Source organism: Leptonychotes weddellii, chromosome 11, assembly GCF_054177405.1.
Source record: "Leptonychotes weddellii isolate Sample4059 chromosome 11, ASM5417740v2, whole genome shotgun sequence".
In the NCBI taxonomy this organism is placed as follows: Eukaryota; Metazoa; Chordata; class Mammalia; order Carnivora; family Phocidae; genus Leptonychotes; species Leptonychotes weddellii.
Window position 1 is genome coordinate 62,981,039 of NC_138379.1, and position 20,131 is coordinate 63,001,169.

Genomic DNA, 20,131 nt, shown 5'->3' on the forward strand with positions numbered 1-20,131 from the left:
ATAGTAAATCCAGGTAATGTGCCCTTCCCCCACTTACTTGCTATTGTTAGCTTGGTGAGATGATAGCTGACTGAACAATCACATAATCATTGATTATGTACAAGTTTTAGGAAGTCAGAAATTATATTAAAGTAGTTCAGTGATTTGGCCTTCCTGAGGTTGAAGTCAAGCAGCAGATGTTGACTGAAAACCAAAGACAAATCTCAGTGCTTCCCTAAATGACCTTTGCTGTCTGTGACTTCTTAACTACTGGCTTTGTGAGTGCTTACACTGTTGTTTTACTGGAATTTCTTAACAAAACAACGATGGGGAAATGTGTGGGTAAGAATAGTGTGATCTGGTTTAAAATGAACCAACTTGCTAAACTTTCACTAACAATTTGATATTTTTCATATACACATGTGCTTGGTAATTGTGGGCATTTAAAAATACAACTCTTCTTATTTAATTTTATTTAAGTAGGAAAACATGATTTTAAGGCTGTTTTTTAGTTATCACTTTATTTCACAATTTCTAAAATTGTCTAAAATGTTATTAATTGCTAGCCAGATCCTCATTTGGCTGCTGAAGAAGAAGCTAAAAGATTGGAAGAACGACAAAAACAAGCAGCGCAGGAGAGAATGGAACAGTGTGAAAAGGCTCATGTACGGGGTTTCCAAGCAATGAAAAAGATCCATTTGGCTCAAGTAAGAATTCTGACTGGGACCGCTGCTGGTAGACGGACTGAAAGACTAGGACTAACTGATTAGTATAAATGGTTTCAAAGTACAGAGGTATGAAGAATGGGAAAATAACAGTCTTTGATTCACGTCATTTCAAGTTTCCCGACTTTTACCTCCTGTTTGAAATTCAGGTTGGGTGCAGCAATTCTCAGGGTATATTGCTGTCTAAAAGTTTTTGTAATGATGAATTTATTAAAAGTTTAGTATTTTCATCAGCCAGAAATGGCCTGAAAAGAAATTAATCACTTTTCTTATTTAATGAATTGCATTTGTACTCTGCAAATTTTAGGATTCTGTTTATTAAATATTTACTGAGCAAAGCACTTGTTGGCTTTGTAGAGTATTGATTCAAAGGTAGAGTCATGATCCTGGCTATCAGGGAGCTTTGAAAAATTGTGTCATAGGGCCATACAATACGTATTATGAAAATTGGCTTTATAATTTTAGCTTCTGTCACGCTTATTCAGTGAGTGTTTATCCTGAAACATAGCATAAAAATGATTCATTTTTGAAGTCAGACCATTTCTTCTGTATTTGACTAATGCATCTGGATGTTTCAAACACTCAATGTGAAGAGTGAGTTTTTAATTTCTGTGGGAATTAAAGGTCTTAAAGTTCGTTGGTATAATTTTAACTGATTTATAAGTGACCTTCCTTAAATTTTTAGATTTTATAAACTGGGAGTAAATTATGATTAAAATAACTGATTGTCTGAATTATTACCAGTAATTATCATTTAAGATTTAAACTGATAGAAAAAAGTGTGAAAAGCAATTATAAACTGAACGCATTCTTCCATAAATCAGAGTGTTTAGTGGTTAAGAAGGTGGACTCCACAGTCCGCCTGGAATTTTCTCCCTTCTTCACTGCTTAGCTGGTTGACCTCAGCAAGTTACCTAGCATCTCTGAATTCTGTTTTATTGTCTGTTTTGTGAGGATTAAATGAGTTTAGTAAAGCCCTTAGAATTGTGCCTGGAACTTAAAGGCTCACAGCAAATGTCAGTGGTGATGGTAGTTGTTATTATAAAATAACTCAAATAGAATAATATGCCATACTTTCAGTGAGCCAGAAATCATATATTCAGATAATGTTGAAGTTAATTTAATGAAATCGTTTGAATCTTAATATAAAAGAAATGAATTTATAAAACTTCATATAAGAATAAGTAGTGTTTATATTATCATTTGGCAAACACTATTACACGGGCTCTCTGCCTTTTGACTTAGTGTCTCTTACGTGAGAATGGTCATCAAAACATGCAATCTCACCACTGGTAGAGGATTTCCTTTTCCCCGGGGGAGCCTTTTTGCTGCAGACCCCATTGTGCCTTGGGATCTTGTTTCCTGCTAGAGTCTGTTGTAACTAGTATTTGGCCTCTACCTGCTTCTCCAGTACTATCTTTTCTCCTTGTGCATACCCTTTCTACCCATACCCTAGAGCAGTGTATTCTCCCCGAATGCCCCGTACCTTCATCTCCATCCCTCTGTGCTCCAGCTACTATTTCTTACTTGTACTCCTTCTCCTTCACCCACTTCTATCTGGCTAAATCCTCAACTAAGGGGATGAGAGGTCTTCCCTTATCCTTCCTCACTATCCTTCACCACCAAAATGTAGTTAGATAACCTCACTAAAACACTGTACTTAAACTTTCATATTAGCCAGACCTTTTAAGGTTAAAGAAGTACATTCAGAACCCCTTTCATCATGGGGATTTGTGAGCGTGTGCAGTAACAAGAAATATCTGTTAAGCCAGTCACTCTGGATCGTGGTCCTTGCCTGGGACTGTTACGTACATCCTGCTGGCTGCAGGGAGAACTGGAACAAAGTACACTGCAGGAGCCACGGCAGCTCATAGAGACTGTCACTTCACAGCCATCCTGAGAAAGGAGATCTGTAACCAGCAGACAATTTGGAAACTTTGTGGCCGACCTATCCTTCCGTAATGCTAACATAATACTAATTACCTGCATGTTGATCTCTAGGCTAGGAGTGAGATTGTGTTCCTAGCGTCTCACGTGGTACCTGGCTTTCAGTAAATGTCTTTGAATGAACAGTTATGTCTTTTTGTGGCAGAAACAGGGAAGGGGCAGGGAGAAAACTCCAGGCCTTGTTCCTCATGATTTCTCCACTTTTCCCTTCCTGTTAATGTCACTGTCTAAAGTCTGTGACCGAACTGTTGTTGATTAAGTCCCTCTGTTCTTGAAGACTCAGGAGAAACTAATGAAAGAACTCAAACAGCTCCACCAAGAGGACCTGGCACGTAGGAGACAGACTGTAGCGCAGATGCCACCACAACTAGCTGAGCTTCCGTACAAACGCAGTGAAATGAAAGAAGACTGGCAGAGAGAGCTGGAATTTGCCTTTGAAGACATGTACAACGCAGACAGGAGTAAGACTCTTTCACTTGCCGTAAGCTTTCAGCAGTGCTTCTAAGTGTTTTGCTGGGGGAATACATTTGTATTGACAAAGCAGTTTTTATGTTGGGATGAGTTCTTGGTTTAAAAGTGGCCCTCATATTTTAGACTTAGAAATGATAATGGCCTTTCATGGGACGCCTGGGTGGCTCAGTCGGTTAAGCATCTGCCTTCAGCTTCAGGTCATGATCCCGGGGTCCTGGGATTGAGCCCTGCATCGGGTTCCTTGCTCAGCGGGGAGCCTGCTTCTCCCTCTGCCTCTGCCCCTGCTTCTGCTTGTGCTCACTGTCTCTCTCTCTGACAAATAAATAAAATCCTAAAAAACAAATGGCCTTTAAAATTTTATGCTCAAGTTCTTTTTAGTCATTTCAGAATGGAAACCTATCTCTCTCTTTCTTTACTGAGAAGTGAAAGGAAACCTGATTTTGCACCTCGAACCAGAAACTTTGCCCACTGTGACTGATCAGATCCAAGATGAAGAACTGGACCTTTCAATGGAACAAGAAAGTGTAGGAGAAACTGAAAACATTCCAGTGACAGAAGCTGAAACAATATGTTCTAGTGAAGCAGACGGTAAAAACAACTTCTGAGCTGAATATTACCATATTTCATAGAAAAAAAATGCTAGTAATTTGCCAACAGGAAAATCTGGTCTAATTTTAGTGCAAACAAATGACTAAAACTAATGGGAGTGATGGAAGAAAGAAGCCATGTTTTTAGATTTTCCATCATTAAAGATCCTTTTCATATACATAGGAGGAAAGTCATTTTGTTCACATGTACATATAGTCTGAAGATTTTTAGGTTAAGTTAGATGCCCAATTCTGAATTTCTTTGAAGGCTCAGCATTATCTTTAGACTTCATCAAATCAGCAAAGATCCTGCTATGTTAATTACTGCTAAGTACTTCATGAACAATAATGAGTAACACAAACTTCAGTCTCTCTTCTAAACTTCACCTCTCTGCCCACCATTCTTAATTCTTTCACTTGGCTGTCTCACAGCTACTTAAAGCTCCCTGTCTGACTATACATTTAAACCTCCCTTGTCTTCTTCATGTTAGTGAATGATACCACAGTCTGTAATTGTCTTAAGCCAGACCAGTGAACATTACCTGTAACACCTCCCCCTTTACTTCACGTCTCCTTAGAGACCAAGTTCTCTTTATTTTAATCTCTCCCCCTCCCCTGCCACCTACTAATACTGCCTTTGTTCAAAACCACTCAAGCTTTCTTATAAATCTTTATCCTATACTGTGGATAGGTACCCCTTTGAGGTTCCAACTCTATGTGGGTCTCCTGTTCAACTCCTCGGGTGAGACTCCTATTAGACTCTACGTTCTATCACTGTCTCCTATGTCCACACTGCTGTCTAACAGTGTAAGGTTACTGTGGTTTGTCAGAAACATCAGAAGATGGGTTTAAGGTTCACTTCCTTCCAGAATTCCCAGTTATACTTTCTTTCTAGCCTCTGAAGAATCTTTGATTTCCTTACCAGATCAGCAGTGCCTTTAAGGAAGATAGTTTTACTGTTTCATCCAGCGTTTTCAGTTTTTTAATTGGGAGTATTATTCAGATCTCTAGTTTGTCAGAGTTGTAATTCTTGCCTTATCCAAAGGGACAGTTACTTTTCAGCTCCTGCTAATCCCATTTGGAATTGCTCAATGTTGCCAGCTCTCTTGATTTTTCAAAAGAATGTAGGAATCCCATTGATTCAAAAAATCCTTTTTTAAAAAATATTGGCAACAAATTTAATTTCTTAAATATGAGTGCGTCACAGACTAATGATGATTGAAAGAAGCCAGGCAGAAAAGAATACCTAAATATAATTCCATATTTATGAAGTTAAAGTAAACAGACAAAACTAATCTGGTCTTGAGATTAGAACAGTGGTTATCTTTAGGGGTGTACTGAGTGGGAAGGGGCATGAGGGAGCTTTCTAGGTGCTCGTAATGTTCTACATAATGATCTGGATGGTGTTACATAGATACATGTAAAACTCTGAGCTCTACTCTTAGCTTTTGTGTGCTTTATTGTTTGTAAGTTAAAATTAAAAAGTTTTTAAAAAAGTATGTCAGGCAAAACTGCAGTTCGCCAGTTTTCAACTTTAATGGATTTCTTAAATTTTATTCCTTGATTAAGCCAGAGAACCATGTATTTACAGCACAGTTTTGTCTCCTTAGAGAATTGTTTGTACTATGCTGAGTTTTGGTGTTGTACCACCAACCCATAGGGAAGAATGTTTGGGGAAATAACTGAAGAATTTTCTTTTTAACTGAAAGGGATCTCTTTATGAAGATAGGCGGGAAAAATTTTCTCCAGATAGTACCAGGAATAATTTGGGAACACCTGATTGGCTTTTAAGGTTATAACTAGTAACGTTTTCCTCTGTAGCTTACTAAGAAGTACAGACCCATATTTGGGACCCTTCTCTAGGATAGAGTATAAAGTCTTACAGAACATTTTGAATGCTAATCTCACACAGGTTAATTATGTGATATGCATTCTGTCATCATTAGGAAGCAGAATAAACCTCTCCGTGATAAATTTTAAGCTTAAAATCGGTGTTGCATGCATATTGTTGGAAAATAGTTGAATTTTGGTGCCTTTATTTAAATTTAAATTGAAAATTATTCCTGGTTATAAAATTGCAATTGGGGTCAAATATAATTGTACGTTCTGTTAAATTATAAATGAAAAATATGGAGGAATATAAAGTTGTGCTTTTTTCTTAACTAGTGTTTGTGCGGTTGTTAAGTAAAATGGAATAATTTGCTTGGTATATAACAGGTCCTGAGTAAGTTTTTTTTCTTTTCTTTTAGTTCCCCTGGCAATGAAGACCCACCAGGTCCCTTCAAAAATTCTTTTTAAAAAATTATTAAATAAGATTCGAAGCCAAAAATCTCTCTGGACAATTAAATCCACATCTGAGGATGAAAGTGAAGTGATTACAACTCTTAGTGAAACCGAGAGTAAAGCACCAACAGTCGAATCAGGAGCAACTGTTGGTGAAGAGAGAACATCATCTTCTGGGCAGGAACAAGGTGGTTCTCTCCAGAAGTCTCATTTTGTAGCACACCTTTCTAAGTTGTTCAAAAATATGCTTATTCCTGAAACATCAAAGAATAGTGGTCAAAAGGAAGAAAATGCTTAAAGCCCATAGTGCTGCTACTTCAAGGCAGTAAATGTTTAAAAACCTTCACGAACCTTCTTCTAGACACACTTTAACGTAGTAGTATTATTTATACATGGTTGACCCTTGAAAAATGGGTTTGAACTGCATGGGTCCAATTATATGCTTGGTTTTTTTGCATAAACAGAAGATTTTTTGAAGGTTATGACAGTTCAAAAAAACAAACTGCACAGCCTAAAGTTACAGAAAAAATTAGAAAGGTATTTTAAGAATATAGTATGTAATACATATAAGATACAAAATATGTGTTAATCAACTGAGTATGTTATTGGTAAGGCTCCCAGCCAACGTAGGCTATTAGTAAAGTTTTTGGAGAGTCAGAAGTTGTAAGTGGGGGGTTTGGCTTCTAACTCTGGCATTGTTCAAGGGTCAGCCGTATATATTAGTAATAGTCCAATGTAACTGATGAATCAAAATTAACCAGTTTGTTATTGTTAAAACATTTAGCCAGTTTCTAATTTTTCTTGTTATTTTTTTGTGCTATTGTGAGCATCCTTTTAGTAGTCTTTGCGTACATCTTTATTTCCTTAGGAACAACTCTTGAAAGAATTCCTGAATCAAAGAATATGAACAGGTTAACAGCTTTTGAATACATTGTATTGTGTGTTTATTTCACATTGCCACCAGAAATTTGGTTACTTTGTCACTCTTAAAGAAGTTTTTTTGGTAGATGAAAGGCTGTGAAATAAATTTCCAGAAGTTATAAAGGTCAAGCCAGAACATTATGTGGACTTACAGACTAACAGATGAGTCGTGATGATGTAATTCCTCTTTCGTTTTTTTTTTTTCTTAGAGTTTTATCTTCTGTATTTTTTAAAAATATGATTGGATTTGTATGGAAGTATTTTGCTACCAGGCTTCTGAAAGAAGTGACATACAGTCTATGTCTAGATTTTGGACTTTATCCTAAGTACAACAGGAGATCTGGAACTAATTTCTTCACTTGACCTCTTGACACCACCCTCTCAGTTTTCCTACCTTAGTGGCTCCTCCTTTTTGATTTCTTTTGCTGCTGTTCTCATCTCTACAACCACTAGTCATTGCTCCCAGAGCTTGTTTCTCAGATCCTTTCACACTCCCTGCTTGAATGCTATTGTCATGACTTTACATTATCATCTTTATTCTGATGACATCTGAGTGTCTTTCTAGCCTTGACCTCTCCTTTGAACTCCACTCATTTACTTAAATGTCTATTTGACATCTTATAATCACATCTTAAACTTTTCCGAAAGTGAACTCTTAATATCCCTTCTCACCCTCCCCTTGCTTTTCCTACATGCTTCCACATTTCAATAAGTGGCAATGAAATTCTGTCGCTCAAGTTGAAAAGCTTGGTGTTCTGGTTCCCATTCTTTATATCCTACATCCAAATCATTGCCAATCCTGTTGGTCTCATTTCCAAACCTATCCACACTCCAGCCAGTTCTCACCACCTACCATCCTAGTTTAGGCTATGTTTCTTGTCCATTGTAAATTCTTGGCATTGGCCTCCTAACTGGTCTGTCTTCAGATTTTGCACCTCCCTGCTACGATCTAGTCCCAGAATCTTCTTAAAACACAAATCACGGGGATTAACATAGGAATAAAAAATAAATAAATAAACAAAACACAAATCACCTCTAGTCATTCCTCGGGGAAGGCTTCCAACAACTACCCAATTCATTCGGTTAAAACCAAAGTACTTACAGTGGCATCAAAGCCTTGTATAATACATACACATATATACCCCTCTCCCACCATTTCTTTCACCCTCACTTTCTCTAACTTCATTTTCTCACACACCTCCCTCCCAAACTACTCACCATAGGCATTGGCTTCCTGGCTGTTCCTCGAACATAGCAAACATGACTTACATGGCCTTTGCAAATTGCTGGTCTTTTTGGCTGGGGAGCTCTTGGATATTTCTGTGCCTCACTCACTTCCTTCAGATACTTGCTGAGACATGGCTTTCTCAGTGAGGCCTTCTCTGTTCACTCTATATAAAATGACAAGTTTTGGGGCACCTGGGTGGCTCAGTCTTTAAGCTTCTGCCTTTGGCTCGGGTCGTGGTCCTGGGATCCTGGGATCGAGCCCCACATCTGGCTCCCTGCTCAGCGGGAAGCCTGCTTCTCCCTCTGCCTCTCTTGCTGTGTCTCTCTCTGTCAAATAAATAAAATCTTTAAAAAAATAATAAAATGGCAGGTTTCTACACTCCTCCTCCTCCTCCTATAGCCTTCACTCCCGATCCCCTTTACCCTGCTTTTTCTCCGTAGCTCTTACCTTCACTCCTTCCGTTGCTCTTACCAGCACCTCCTGGACCATAAATTTACTTCCTTGGTTTAGTTGCTTCTTGACCCTTTCTCCACCCTGTACATCCTTCAGTTCCATTGAAGAGAGGAACTAGGTTTTCTTCATTGCTGTATCCCCAGGGCAAGACCAGTGCCTTGAACATAAAAGATGCTCAATTAGTATTTGCTGGATTGAGTAGCTTAAAACAAGAGTGGTTTGGAAGTCAGATGTAGATATATTTAAAGCCATGGGCATAGAAGAACTCTTCTAGGAGAAAGAATTTGGTGAGAAGAGGTCTTATGACACCATTTGAGGGACTCCACCATTTATAAGATGACTAAAGAAGGGGCAGACAGCAAAGGTGGTAAAAAGGAGTGGCCGACAAAGTAGGAGAGAATGTGGTTTTAGAATTCAGTAAAAGGAGGCTCTTTCATCTTCAATCCATAACCACGTTATTTTTTAAAAGGCCCTGTACGAGTTGGCTTTCTTCAGCATAATCTTGCTTCATTCATTCTCCCATTTGTCTGACTACATCTCCTATTCATTCCTACCTCCCCACCTTCTTTACCTGGCTGATTCCTTCTTACCTTTCAGATGTCTGCCTAAATGTCATTTCCTAAGACAAATCTTACCTGAGCCCCTAGTCTAATTTAGATTCTCCTGTAATACTCTACTGAATAATCCTTTCTTTCTCTTATATAGCACTTACCAGTTACTAGTTTTGTAATTTTTTCTTAGGATGATTAATGTTTCTGTCCCCCCACTTGCCCTGTAAAACCTCCTTTAGGCCTTTTTAAAATTTGCTACTGTATCCCCAGCATGCAGCACATAAGTAGGAGCTGTATAAATGAGTGAGTGAATGAATGAATGCTTGATGCAGAGTTTCTGACTACCCTGATACGGTCCAAGAAACTGCTTTAACTTCCTTCTCTGTTCTGATTTCAGAAATAAGAAAAATCCTATCTAAAAATGGCAGGGATACATTCCTTAAGCTTCTCTTTAAACTTAGGTGTCTTGCTTTGTCTATCCTTCTTTGCTTTTTCCTAGTGTTTGAAACTGTCAGTAAACCTTTTTAATCAGTTCTTCATTTTTTTCCTTTTGGTTCACAATTTTAGTCTCCCATCTGTCTTCTGGTACTAGGCTCAAGTTTAATGGATAAAATATGCAGTCATCTGGAACAAGACTGGATCTTAACTAAATATGACAGATGAACCAAAATTGAATTGTTAATCCAAATGCAGGTTTTGTTACTTTGTTCAGATTTAGGCTTACAGTGATAATATGTTCCTAATAATATATCTACTACAGTTGCTGAGAGTGATACTCTAACAGTTGACTCTGGACCACTTACTAGTGAAGAGAAACCACTTTCATTGGATATAGACTCTGAAAAGGAACAAGGTATTTCTTTTTTATCACATTCTCAAATTAAAGTTGCTCAACTTAACATTTTTTTCCTAATAAAATTACATATGTGGTAAATGAATAAAGAGAATTACAGCATTGTCAGAATTCTAAATTATTGAAACTAATTTTTGTTTTAGGAATTCTCTTAGAAATAAAGGAGGCTCAGCCTATCACAGCTGTAGCTCAGAGTTCAGTTCTACTTCATCCTCAAGAAGAAGCAGCCAGAATTAGAATGGCAGCAAGGCAGAAACAGGTAATCTGAAATTTTTATTTTTAGAGGTTTCTTTCTTCCCCTAGGTTCTATAATTTTGTGTGATCAATGAAATTTGTCTTACTGTCTGGCTGCTTTTGATACTATTTCTTCTGTCTTGTTTTATTCATTCAGCTGATAGAAGATACTTCATCTTTGCTTGTACTACTCATTTGACCCTTACTGCATTCTGTTTTGTATTTAATACTTTTGTTAAAGACAGAGACTATCTTTTTTGAAAATTCTATTTACTTCACAGTTTCTGGTGCAATGCTTTGTACATAGTAAGTGTTCAATAAATATTGGTTGAGTTCAGCTAGGCTTTATAACCTCAAAAGTTTTTTTGAAAAATAGTATTTCAGAAGAAAAATTGTTAATTCAACCTCCTTAACTATAATTTTGGTCCCATTTGCTTTAATACAAGATTTTTTTTTAACACAGATTTCCTTGAAAGATGTTAATTGTCACTAAGCTAGTTTATAGTCATAGTTTTTATGAAAATACAGCTGGGAAGTAAGAATTCTGTAAACCAGTATTTCTTCTCAGATGAGTGTTTTCTAATCAGTATTCTAAAGCAGTATTGTCCAGTAGAGCTTTCTCTGGTTATGGAAATGTTCCATATCTGTGTCCCGTTATGGTACCTCCTAGCTGCATGGGCTATTGAATACTTGAAATATGACTAGTATAACTGAGTAACTGAATTTTCAGTTTTATTTTAATTCATTTAAATTTTAAGAGTCACATGTAGCTAGTAACTATTGTATTGATAGTGTAGTTCTAGAGGTACTACAGAACTGTAAATGGTCTAAGTTCAGTGGCTCCCATGAGTGAGGGGAAAGTAGGGAAGATGCAGACAAGAACTCAGCTGTAGCCACTCTTGCCTGAAGGAATAGGTAAAATACCAGATTGAGACATTTTTTATTTTGAAAACAAGATCATTCTTCATTATCTGTAGCAGAAGTGTTCCTCTTCATAAAATTTCCCATATATTCCTTGTTCTACTTATTCAGTAAATATTTATGTGTCTGCTGCTTCAACATCGATGGAATATGGGAACATGCTAACTGAAAGAAGGCGGTCACATAAGAGCACATATTGTATAATTTTATTTATTTTAATATCCAGAATAGGCAAATACTTAGAGACAGCAAGTAGATTAATAATTGATAAGGTTGAGTCTGGTGGAAGGATGAGGGGAAAGCAGGAAAGAGGAATGGCTGCTAGTGTGTATGGGATTTCTTCTTGGGGTACTGAAAAAGTCCTAAAATTAGTTTGTGGTAATGTTCGCACAACCCTGTGAATATATAAAAAGGCTGAAGTAAATACTTTGAATGGGTGAATTTTATGGTATGTGAAATATTTCTCAATAAAGCTTTAGAAAAAGTTTAAAAATATATATATTTATGTGTTACGTGTGTTCTAGGGACTGTAGTAGGTACTGGATTTAGCACACGACCAGTCAGACTAGTCCCTGTCCTTAGGAAGCGTGGAGCTCCTCTGACATGTTCTAATTATTTGGATCTCTGTGTGTTTGTGTGTGTGTGTGTGTGTGTGTGTGTGTGTGTTGGTGTAATACTAGAGTTTATGTGTCAGCCCTCTGCCATTGTCTTCCCGTCTGTTTCACACCTGACAGAAGACACAGAATGTTGCTCATATATTATTTGGCCTCTAGATAACTGCATTCCTTTATGGGTATGCCTAAGAAGTCAAATTATTTGTGAGGCCTTGATATTTAATTTCTTCAGTCATTTTTCTTGCTGAGAACACTGTAAATTTAAAGATGCAAAAACAGAATTTGGCTGAGCATCATTTGCTGCTTCTCTGGAGGTGGGTCTTGAGTGGTGAGCAAGGTTTCACCGTGCTCCCACAGGAAGTGGGGACAGTTAATGTGTTTATTTTTTCCTTCCCTGTCTTTTTCTCCTTCCTCCTTTTCCCATCTCACCCTCTTCCTCCCTCTGGCAGGGGCAGTAACAGATAAAACATTACCACTTTCTTCTCAGGTAACTGGTATTCTTGGTGATGAGATCGGTTTCTTGTCAATGTAATTCATATAAACTTTTCTTTTGTCTGAGTTTGTTGTTAATAGATGGCAGTATTTTTGTTACTTAGATAATGGAAATAGAAGAGCAGAAGCAAAAGCAGTTGGAATTACTTGAACAAATTGAACAACAGAAGTTAAGATTAGAAACTGATTGCTTCAAGGCTCAGCTGGAAGAAGAAAAAAGGCAAAGAACACAGCAGACTGGGGTAGGATGCAGGAAATTTCATCCCTACATAGGTTGTTGGGGGATAAGAAAATATGAGCAGTCGTAGCATTCAGGAAAGTAAAATGCATTTCTAATTTTTATTTGGTAATTTTTTTTCTTTTAACACTGTGTGTGCATATATAGGTAGATAGAGATACATGTATATGTGAGCTTATACAGACCTAATGGCTTTCATCTTTCAGTTTCTAAAGGGTACCAGTATATGTGACCTTGATTTATAAATAATGTGTGTGTTGAGCTCTTGGACTTGGCACTAAAGGAGAATGGTGGATTACTTCATTTCTTAATAATGGAAGTGCCAGTCTTTTACGAAAAATAAAGCTGTATGAAAGTTTACAGTTGTAGAACTTCAGTTTATATAAAATACTTTAGTACTTGTTTCTGGATTTGCCTTTTAATTAGTAGCTTTGTCTTTTATTAGGTTGGCACTGCTCCAGCACCATACAGTGTAACTTCTGATGAAGATAATCATAGGCAGATGATTCGTAACTATCAACATCAGCTTTTACAGCAGAACAGGTATTAGCTAGGGTACAATTTATATGTGATATACTGTGTGGCTGCCTCTTCAGGATTTATTTGTTTTATATGAAGATCTAATCAGGATTCCCTTCGAACTACAGTATATAAGTTTCCCAAAGAACAATATGAATGTTGTTCTTTTTCCATCATGATAATGGCCAAACCTAAATTGCTATTTGTTGAATTTAATGTGTAGACACTTGAGAATATAGGGCATTTTTTTCATCAAGAAAGAATAATCTTTGGTTTTTTGTGCTTGTTTTAGGTTTCACAGACAGTCTGTTGAAACAGCCAGGAAACGATTACTCGAATATCAGACTGTGTTAAAAGGAAAGTACTCATCCGGGTTAGCCACTTCATTGATACCTGATTCTGTTATATCAGTACTGCCACAGAATTCTCAAAGACCCACTGTTATATCAGAGCATTGGGATCAAGGTCAGAGACCCAAGTTGAGTCCTAACAAATATCAACCTATACCATCCATACAGATCTCCAAATTAGAACAAGATTATTTTCAGGTTCCAAGAGAAAGTCTCTTTCCACAAAGACAGGTAGAAACAGACAAATTAATCACTTCAGATGTTTTAGCCAGGCAGTCTTTGGAATCGCAGGAACAACCTAAGCAACTCTCGCAGAGTGAAGTACAACAGAGAGACTATAAATTGGTTCATAAAGATTCTCATACACTTTCAAAGCCTTTGTCACATGATAGGCTGCTAATAATACAGGATCCTAAAGAAATAGCTGAAATATCTAGGGCAACAACTTTTCAAACTTTAGATCCCCATCAAAGGTTCTCAGAGAACAAGGAAAGTATACCCTCCATCCTAACTGAACGTTCTTCATTCCAACCACTGTCAGCTGAGCATGCTTTTAGTTCTCTGCCTGCTGCAGTTGGATCTGGAAAAATCCAGGAATCCTTTTCAGCCATGAGCAAAAGTGCAGTTTCTGTAAGTCATTCTGTAATCAGCCAAATGCAGGATAAGTCTTTACCAACCTCAGAGAATATCACAGCCCAGCTGGGTAATTTGAAGGCTCTCCAAGAACAGTTAGACCTACAGAAGGAAGTTCTTCGGTCAAGACAGGAAGCTCAGGAACGATTGCTTTTGTACAAACAGAAAGAATTGGAAGGACAAACTGGCCTCTCTGTCTCCCTTCCATTAGTATCTCTGGATTCAGTTGCCACACTGCCTTCTGCCAGAGCTGCATCGGGGAGAATCCAGGAATCTTCTCCAACCAGGGATGATACTGCAGTTCCCTCAGGCCATCTTGGGCTCCCACGACTTCCGGATAGGCTTTTGAGTTTTTCACAGCCTGTCTTATCACAGCAAGATAATTTTAAATTTCTCCAAGAACAGTTAAATATTCAGAGGGACAGCCTTCAGGCGAGGCGAGAAGCCCAGGAAGTATCATGTGTACATAAACAGAGTGAATTGAATGGAAGAATATGGTCTGAACAGACTGCACCCCCTTCTCTCCCTTCTCACATAGTTCAGCATACATTTACTTCACTACTTTCTGCTGGCACTCATTCTAGAGAGATCCAGGAGCAGTTTTCATCTGAGAGTGCGAAGGGACTTCTCTCAAGCCAGTCTGAAGACCAAAAATCTCAGGTTGGGTCTTTGAGTTTCCTACAGCAGTTCCTACCTCTGCATGATAGTTTGCAGTTGCTCCGAGAACAGGTGACTACACAGAGGGATGCTCTTCAGGCCGGGCGGGAAGCCCAGGCAGAATTGCTTTTGCATAGACAAAGGGATTTGGGAGACAGTAAGTCTGGGCAAATGAGTTCTTCACTTCCACCAGCGGTTTCTCCGTCTTTAGTTACTTCACAAACTTCTGCTAAAACTGAGCCAAGAAGAATTCAGAACTTTTATTTATCTGAAAAGGAGAGTGTTCTTCCCTCCAGTCATCCGGTAATCCCAGCATTTCAGGATGAGCCTCATGGTTTCCCACAGCATAACCTGCCACGGCAAGAAAATTTGACAGCACTTGAAGAACAGTCACACACACACAGGGTAATGCTTGGTGCTGAACAAGAAACTCGGGAATTTGTACACAAACCACATGAATTAGAAAAAACAGTTTCTTCTGAACAGACTGGCACCTCTTTATCCCTGTCCCAGGTAGCTGAGTCTGAAAGATTCCAGGAATTTATGCCAATCAAGAGTGACAGTACAGTTCCCTTAAGCCAGTCTAAGATTCTGAGATTTCAGGAAAGACTTCTGGGATTTTCACAGCTTAGCTTGGAGGAACACCAAGAATGGCTGCATACAGAGAAGGCGGTCCTTCATTTTAGCCAGAAAACCCAAGGAAATGTATCTTCGGAACAAACTGACTCCTCATTCAGACCCCAGGTAGGACAGCCTTCATTTACTTCGTTACCTTCTGCTGAATCTGGTACAACACAGGAGCCTCCTTCAACAGAGAGTGATGGTAAAAATCTTTCAAGCCATCTTCAGATCCCACAATTGCAGGATAGGCTTTTGAGGATATCACAACTTATTCGGCCTCAACAAGATAATTTGAAGGCGCTTGGAGAAAGGTTAGCTACACAGAGAGAAGCTATCGTTCAATCTAGACAGGAAGCTCAGGAAGAATTACTTTTGCACAAACAGAGTGAGTGGAAGCAAAGAATAGCTCCTGAGCAGGTTGGCTCCTCTTCCTTCCTACCCCCCGTTATACAGCATTCATTTGCTTCATCACCTCTTAGTGAATCCGGAAGAATCCAAGAACCATATTCAACTAAGAGTGATAATACAGGTTCCTCAAGACATTCTGAGACACCAGGATTGCCTGATGGGCTTTTAGGTTTATCACAGCCTATTTTACCTCAGCAAGATCACTTGATTGCACTTCAACAGGAACACTTGTGTGCACAAAGAAATTCCCTTCCGTGTGGCAAGAAAACCCAGAAAGAATTGGTTTTGCCCAGACAGTATAAATTTGAGGAAGAGTTATCTTCTGAGCATTTTGTCCAGCATCCCCAGGGTGATTTGAAAGTACTTCAAGAGCAGTTAGAAATACAAAGGAAAGCCATTCGGTCTAGACAGGAAGTTCAAGAAGAAGTACTTTTGCAAAGACTAAGTAAATTGGAGAAAAGGGTATCATCTGAGCAGATTAGCTCTTCATCATTATCCCAGGGAGCACCGCCTGTTGCTGACTCTGAAAGAATCCAAAAGCCTCTTGCAACCAGAAGTAACAGTACTGTTCCCTCAAGTCATCCTGAGATCCCAACATCCCAGGATAGACTTTCAAGTTCATCACTACCTGTTCTGCCTCTGCAAGATACTTTGACAGCACAGTTGGACTTACAGAGGGAAGTGGTGCATTCTAATGAGAAGGACCGAGAAGAACTGCTGTTAAACAAACAAACAAAATTGACTGAAAGTGAATCTGCCGAGCATGCTATTCCCTCTTTGTTTTTACCCACAGAAAGCGAGCATTCATTTATTCCACTGCCTTTTGCTGAAGTTAAATCTAAAAACCATGGTGAATTGTATTCATCTAAGAATGAACATGCAGCTCCCTCAAGCAATTCCATGATCCCCAGATTTCAAGATAGACTTGTGTGTTTTTCACAACCTGTCTTAACTCAGCAAGATAACCTAGGACTTCAGAAGCAGCTGGATCTACAAAAGAAAGTTCTGCAATATAGCCAAAAAGCCCAAGAAGAATTGCTTGTACAGAGACAAACAACATTGCAGCAGCAGATACAGAAACATCAAGAGACCTTGAAGGATTTCTTTAAATATAATCAGGTATGTATTAAACTTGAATACCTAGAAATTAAATTAATAGAGGTAACCCGACTCAGACAAGCTAGATATTTTTTTTAATCTCAGGCCTAAATAAATTCTCAGTTATTTGAGAATAAATGGTTTGACCTTAACTGCTTTAATTTTCTACCTTAAACACTGGAAATTAAAACATAAAAATTGACTCTACCTTGCATGGTGTTTATGAGGTTAATAGTTGTTTGAAGCCCAACTTATTTCAGCCTTAGTTTGACATAGCCAAATGCAAACACCCTTAAAAATGCAGATTGCCATTTGAAGTTTTTTTATAAAGGCTTTGAGCTTACCATGAGATTAAATTGCAAGGGCACTTGGGTGGCTCAGTCGGTTAAGCATCTGCCTTCGGCTCAGGTCATGATCCCGGGGTTCTGGGATCCAGTTCCCTGTCGGGCTCCCTGCTCAGCGGGGGTTGGGGGGTCTGCTTCTCCCTCTGCCCCTTCCCCTCCACTCGTGAGCACATCGGGCACGCTCTCTCTCGCAAAAATAAAAATCTTTTTTAAAGAAAGATTAAATTGCAAAATAATTAGCAGAATTTCTTTTATGCAAATAGCAAGTCTTGTGCTTTCTGTATAGCACTTTGTCGACATTTGTATTTGAATCAAAATTAGTACCACCTTTTTCCGTTAGTGACAATATCACCACCTGTTCTAAAACTGGCATGATTTTAGGCTGATGGGCAGTTAGACATGCTCTTTGTTATTGAGTTGGTGAGAAGACTCTGGCACGGTCACATTGACATTCATGGTTTCTCTGTAGGGGAGATGAGTATATTCTCCTGAATGTGAATCTATCCATTTTATTTTAATAGGCCACTTCCTGAATCTGTGATTTAGCCTAAATTGAATTCTATAAATCCTTTGACATTCAAAAGAAGCCTGAGTTGAGTTCATGAGAGCTTTGAGTTGTAGGAATTTCCTGCTCATTTTAAGGAAAAGTAATGAGGAAAGAAAAGCAGGGAAGAGTACTCAAGTATAATGTCTTACTAAAAGACACAGTAGAGGCTAAGTTTTTAAGTCCAAGCCCTGTGAAAGGCCATACTTTTCAATGGAAGTATCACCTTTTCTGTATTAGAAGCATTTCACATTTTTTTAAATCTCTAAAATTGCAATAGTGTATTTGATGGAAATATTTGGTTGAGGTTCTAATTTAAGAAGGATGATACACATCTGGTGAATTCTTCACATGATCCCTCATCTTGTGTCATCCCCACCCTCAATTGTCCGCTTTCTCAGATAAGTAAGCCCACAGCTGAAGGTGATGTAGACACTCAGAAGCTCAGAGAGTGGCTTCCTCATCTCCAAGACCTAGCAGGAGATGATCAGGAAGGCATTAGTCTTGCGAGTAGGAGCAACTGTGGTGATAATCAGCTGCTTTCAGAAGAGAGTGGTGCCAAGCAAAGTGGTAAGATAACTCCGTTTTTTTATTGTAACTATCCTGATTATTCTTTACTTTCACCTTCAGCAACCTGGTGGCTGAAATAAAGCTTGTAGTATGCTAACAGATTTGTACTATGCCTGAATCTGTCACTGACTTGGTAGGTGAGCATCTGGACAAAGAACTGGCCAGGAGATCCCCAAAGCCCCCTGTAGCAAGAGTGAAATGTGGACTGGACTTGAACCAGCATGAACTCAGTGCTATACCAGAGGTAGAGTCACCAGCAAGTGGCAGAACGTCTGTACTAGGTAAATAAATGGTTTGATAAAACAGGATTTTTTAATAGTTTTTTTCACCATGCTAAATTTCTTGTCTTGAAGAAACAGGCTGTGAGTATTCATGAAAGAAAGAAATGGTTTACATAAACAGTATTTAAAATTTGGACTTAAATGTGGCATTAAGTGACTAGTTTCTTCTCGTAAATGGTGAAAATCTGTTTACTGTAGACAAAAATTCTTCAGTATCCTCTGCTTCTGACACTCTTGCTTCCCTCTGCTTCCTTTCATATCTGCCTTCTTTCTAAACCTGTTTCTTTAGGAGTAACTGTGTTTTCTTCTTTGCTGCTTTTCTACTTCAATAGCTTCACTGCTGTTTTCTTGTATTTTTTATAGGATAATTATTATGCTTAAAATCCTGGCTTTAAAGATAGTTACAACTCTATTTCTTCTCTCTACTTCTTCCTAGATGCAGTTATCTAGGAAAAGTCCTCCCTGCAATCTTCAGTAAATAGCCCTATTTGAATTTCATAATTATTTTTAGAATTCAGACTCAAGTAATTGATCAAATTTATCAAAGCACATCCTTTTTTAAGGGGGAAAATTGGCTTTGTCACTAGAAAAGTATGTAGAAGTGCAGTATTGACAGCTGCTTTGGTCTTAAGCCATAAAATATTGTACCTTTGTTTCTGACTGAAAGAATTAAGGAAGGTAGAGATTCAGAGTAACTCGTAAGAATCAGTCCCCTTTCTGCTTCCTTATTGTGTCTTATGGAAGTTGTAACTTTGGCAAACCACAGCTCTTTGGGAATTAGTGCTTTCCCTAATTCAGAATGCACCCTGGGAGATTCTCACCATTGATTCCCATGATTTTTTTTTATTCCTATGATTTAATGAGTTATGTTTCTGATTGCGAAAATGTCATCTTGTCTCAAAGGGAAAACGATGTATCATATAGCTCACCCTTCACCACCACCTCCTTATCCTTGAGCCTTCTTTTTTCAGGGCAAGTACTTAGATGTAAATCTTAACACTGCCCTTGTCTTTATCTCTCCGACACCCAATAAAAATCACCAATTCTCAGTTCTCCTTGTTCAGCTTGGGCCTCTGTCCACTTGTTCTTACTCCCACTCAGGAATGCAGGCCCTCTCAAGTGGCTACTACAGCTCCCCATGTCTTCCTGTTTCCAGTCTCGCTATACTCTAATTTTCCCATGGTACATTCTGAGTAAGCTCTCTCTGCATCTCCCTGTTTGAAACTCTTCATTGGGCTTCTGTTCGATTCAAGGAATAAGTCTAAATTGAGTCTCAGTCTCCAGCTTCACCTGCTAGGCCCTTCATGCTCTTGCTCCTCTGGGTGGGGCTGATTAAGGGCCCCTTCTCTGGTAAACTGGGCCTGAACTATCAAGTATCCTTCTCCTGGATCTTTGGAGCTTTTATCCTAGCCTTTATCACACTTCTTTGGATAATACTTTTAGTCAAAATATTACAGGCAAATGGTTTTAAAAGGCAAATAGTGCTAAAAGGTTATAACATCAAACAGCATTTTTTTTCCTGCCCCTACCCATCCTTCACCCCTTAACTTACCAGAGGCAGCCACTTTTCAAGTCTTTTATGTGTTTCTTCTTATATTTACCACAAGAG

The 20,131-nt window shown here is 38.5% G+C and overlaps 1 protein-coding gene and 1 long non-coding RNA gene across 11 annotated transcripts in view; one reads left to right on the forward strand and one right to left on the reverse strand.

Moving 5' to 3' along the window:
• CEP295 (centrosomal protein 295) overlaps window positions 1–20,131 on the forward strand; it is a 54,535-nt gene that overhangs the window by 20,701 nt on the left and 13,703 nt on the right. For 6 of the 9 annotated variants that reach the window (XR_014138817.1, XM_081799019.1, XM_081799022.1 and 3 more), the window contains exons 7-17: window positions 546–686; window positions 2,929–3,112; window positions 3,543–3,710; window positions 5,959–6,180; window positions 9,906–9,998; window positions 10,142–10,257; window positions 12,364–12,501; window positions 12,943–13,040; window positions 13,309–16,804; window positions 18,073–18,241; window positions 18,379–18,522. Coding sequence is in view for 8 of the 9 variants with exons in the window: in XM_081799019.1 (XP_081655145.1) it covers window positions 546–686; window positions 2,929–3,112; window positions 3,543–3,710; window positions 5,959–6,180; window positions 9,906–9,998; window positions 10,142–10,257; window positions 12,364–12,501; window positions 12,943–13,040; window positions 13,309–16,804; window positions 18,073–18,241; window positions 18,379–18,522 (4,969 nt within the window). In the remaining variant the exon portion in view is untranslated. Of the gene's footprint in view, window positions 1–545; window positions 687–2,928; window positions 3,133–3,542; window positions 3,711–5,958; window positions 6,181–9,905; window positions 9,999–10,141; window positions 10,258–12,363; window positions 12,502–12,942; window positions 13,041–13,308; window positions 16,805–18,072; window positions 18,242–18,378; window positions 18,523–20,131 lie in introns of those variants that run through there. The other 3 variants (XM_081799020.1, XM_081799025.1, XM_081799026.1) reach the window with 3 other exon arrangements.
• On the reverse strand, window positions 6,097–14,184 carry LOC145716258 (uncharacterized). 2 transcript variants are annotated; one of them, XR_014138825.1, is made up of 4 exons: window positions 14,044–14,184; window positions 8,589–8,751; window positions 8,132–8,467; window positions 6,097–6,246 (listed from the first exon to the last, which is right to left on the reverse strand). It is a non-coding gene; the product is annotated as an uncharacterized LOC145716258 (long non-coding RNA). The 2 variants fall into 2 exon arrangements; XR_014138827.1 differs by lacking the exon at window positions 6,097–6,246 and adding an exon at window positions 6,639–7,189.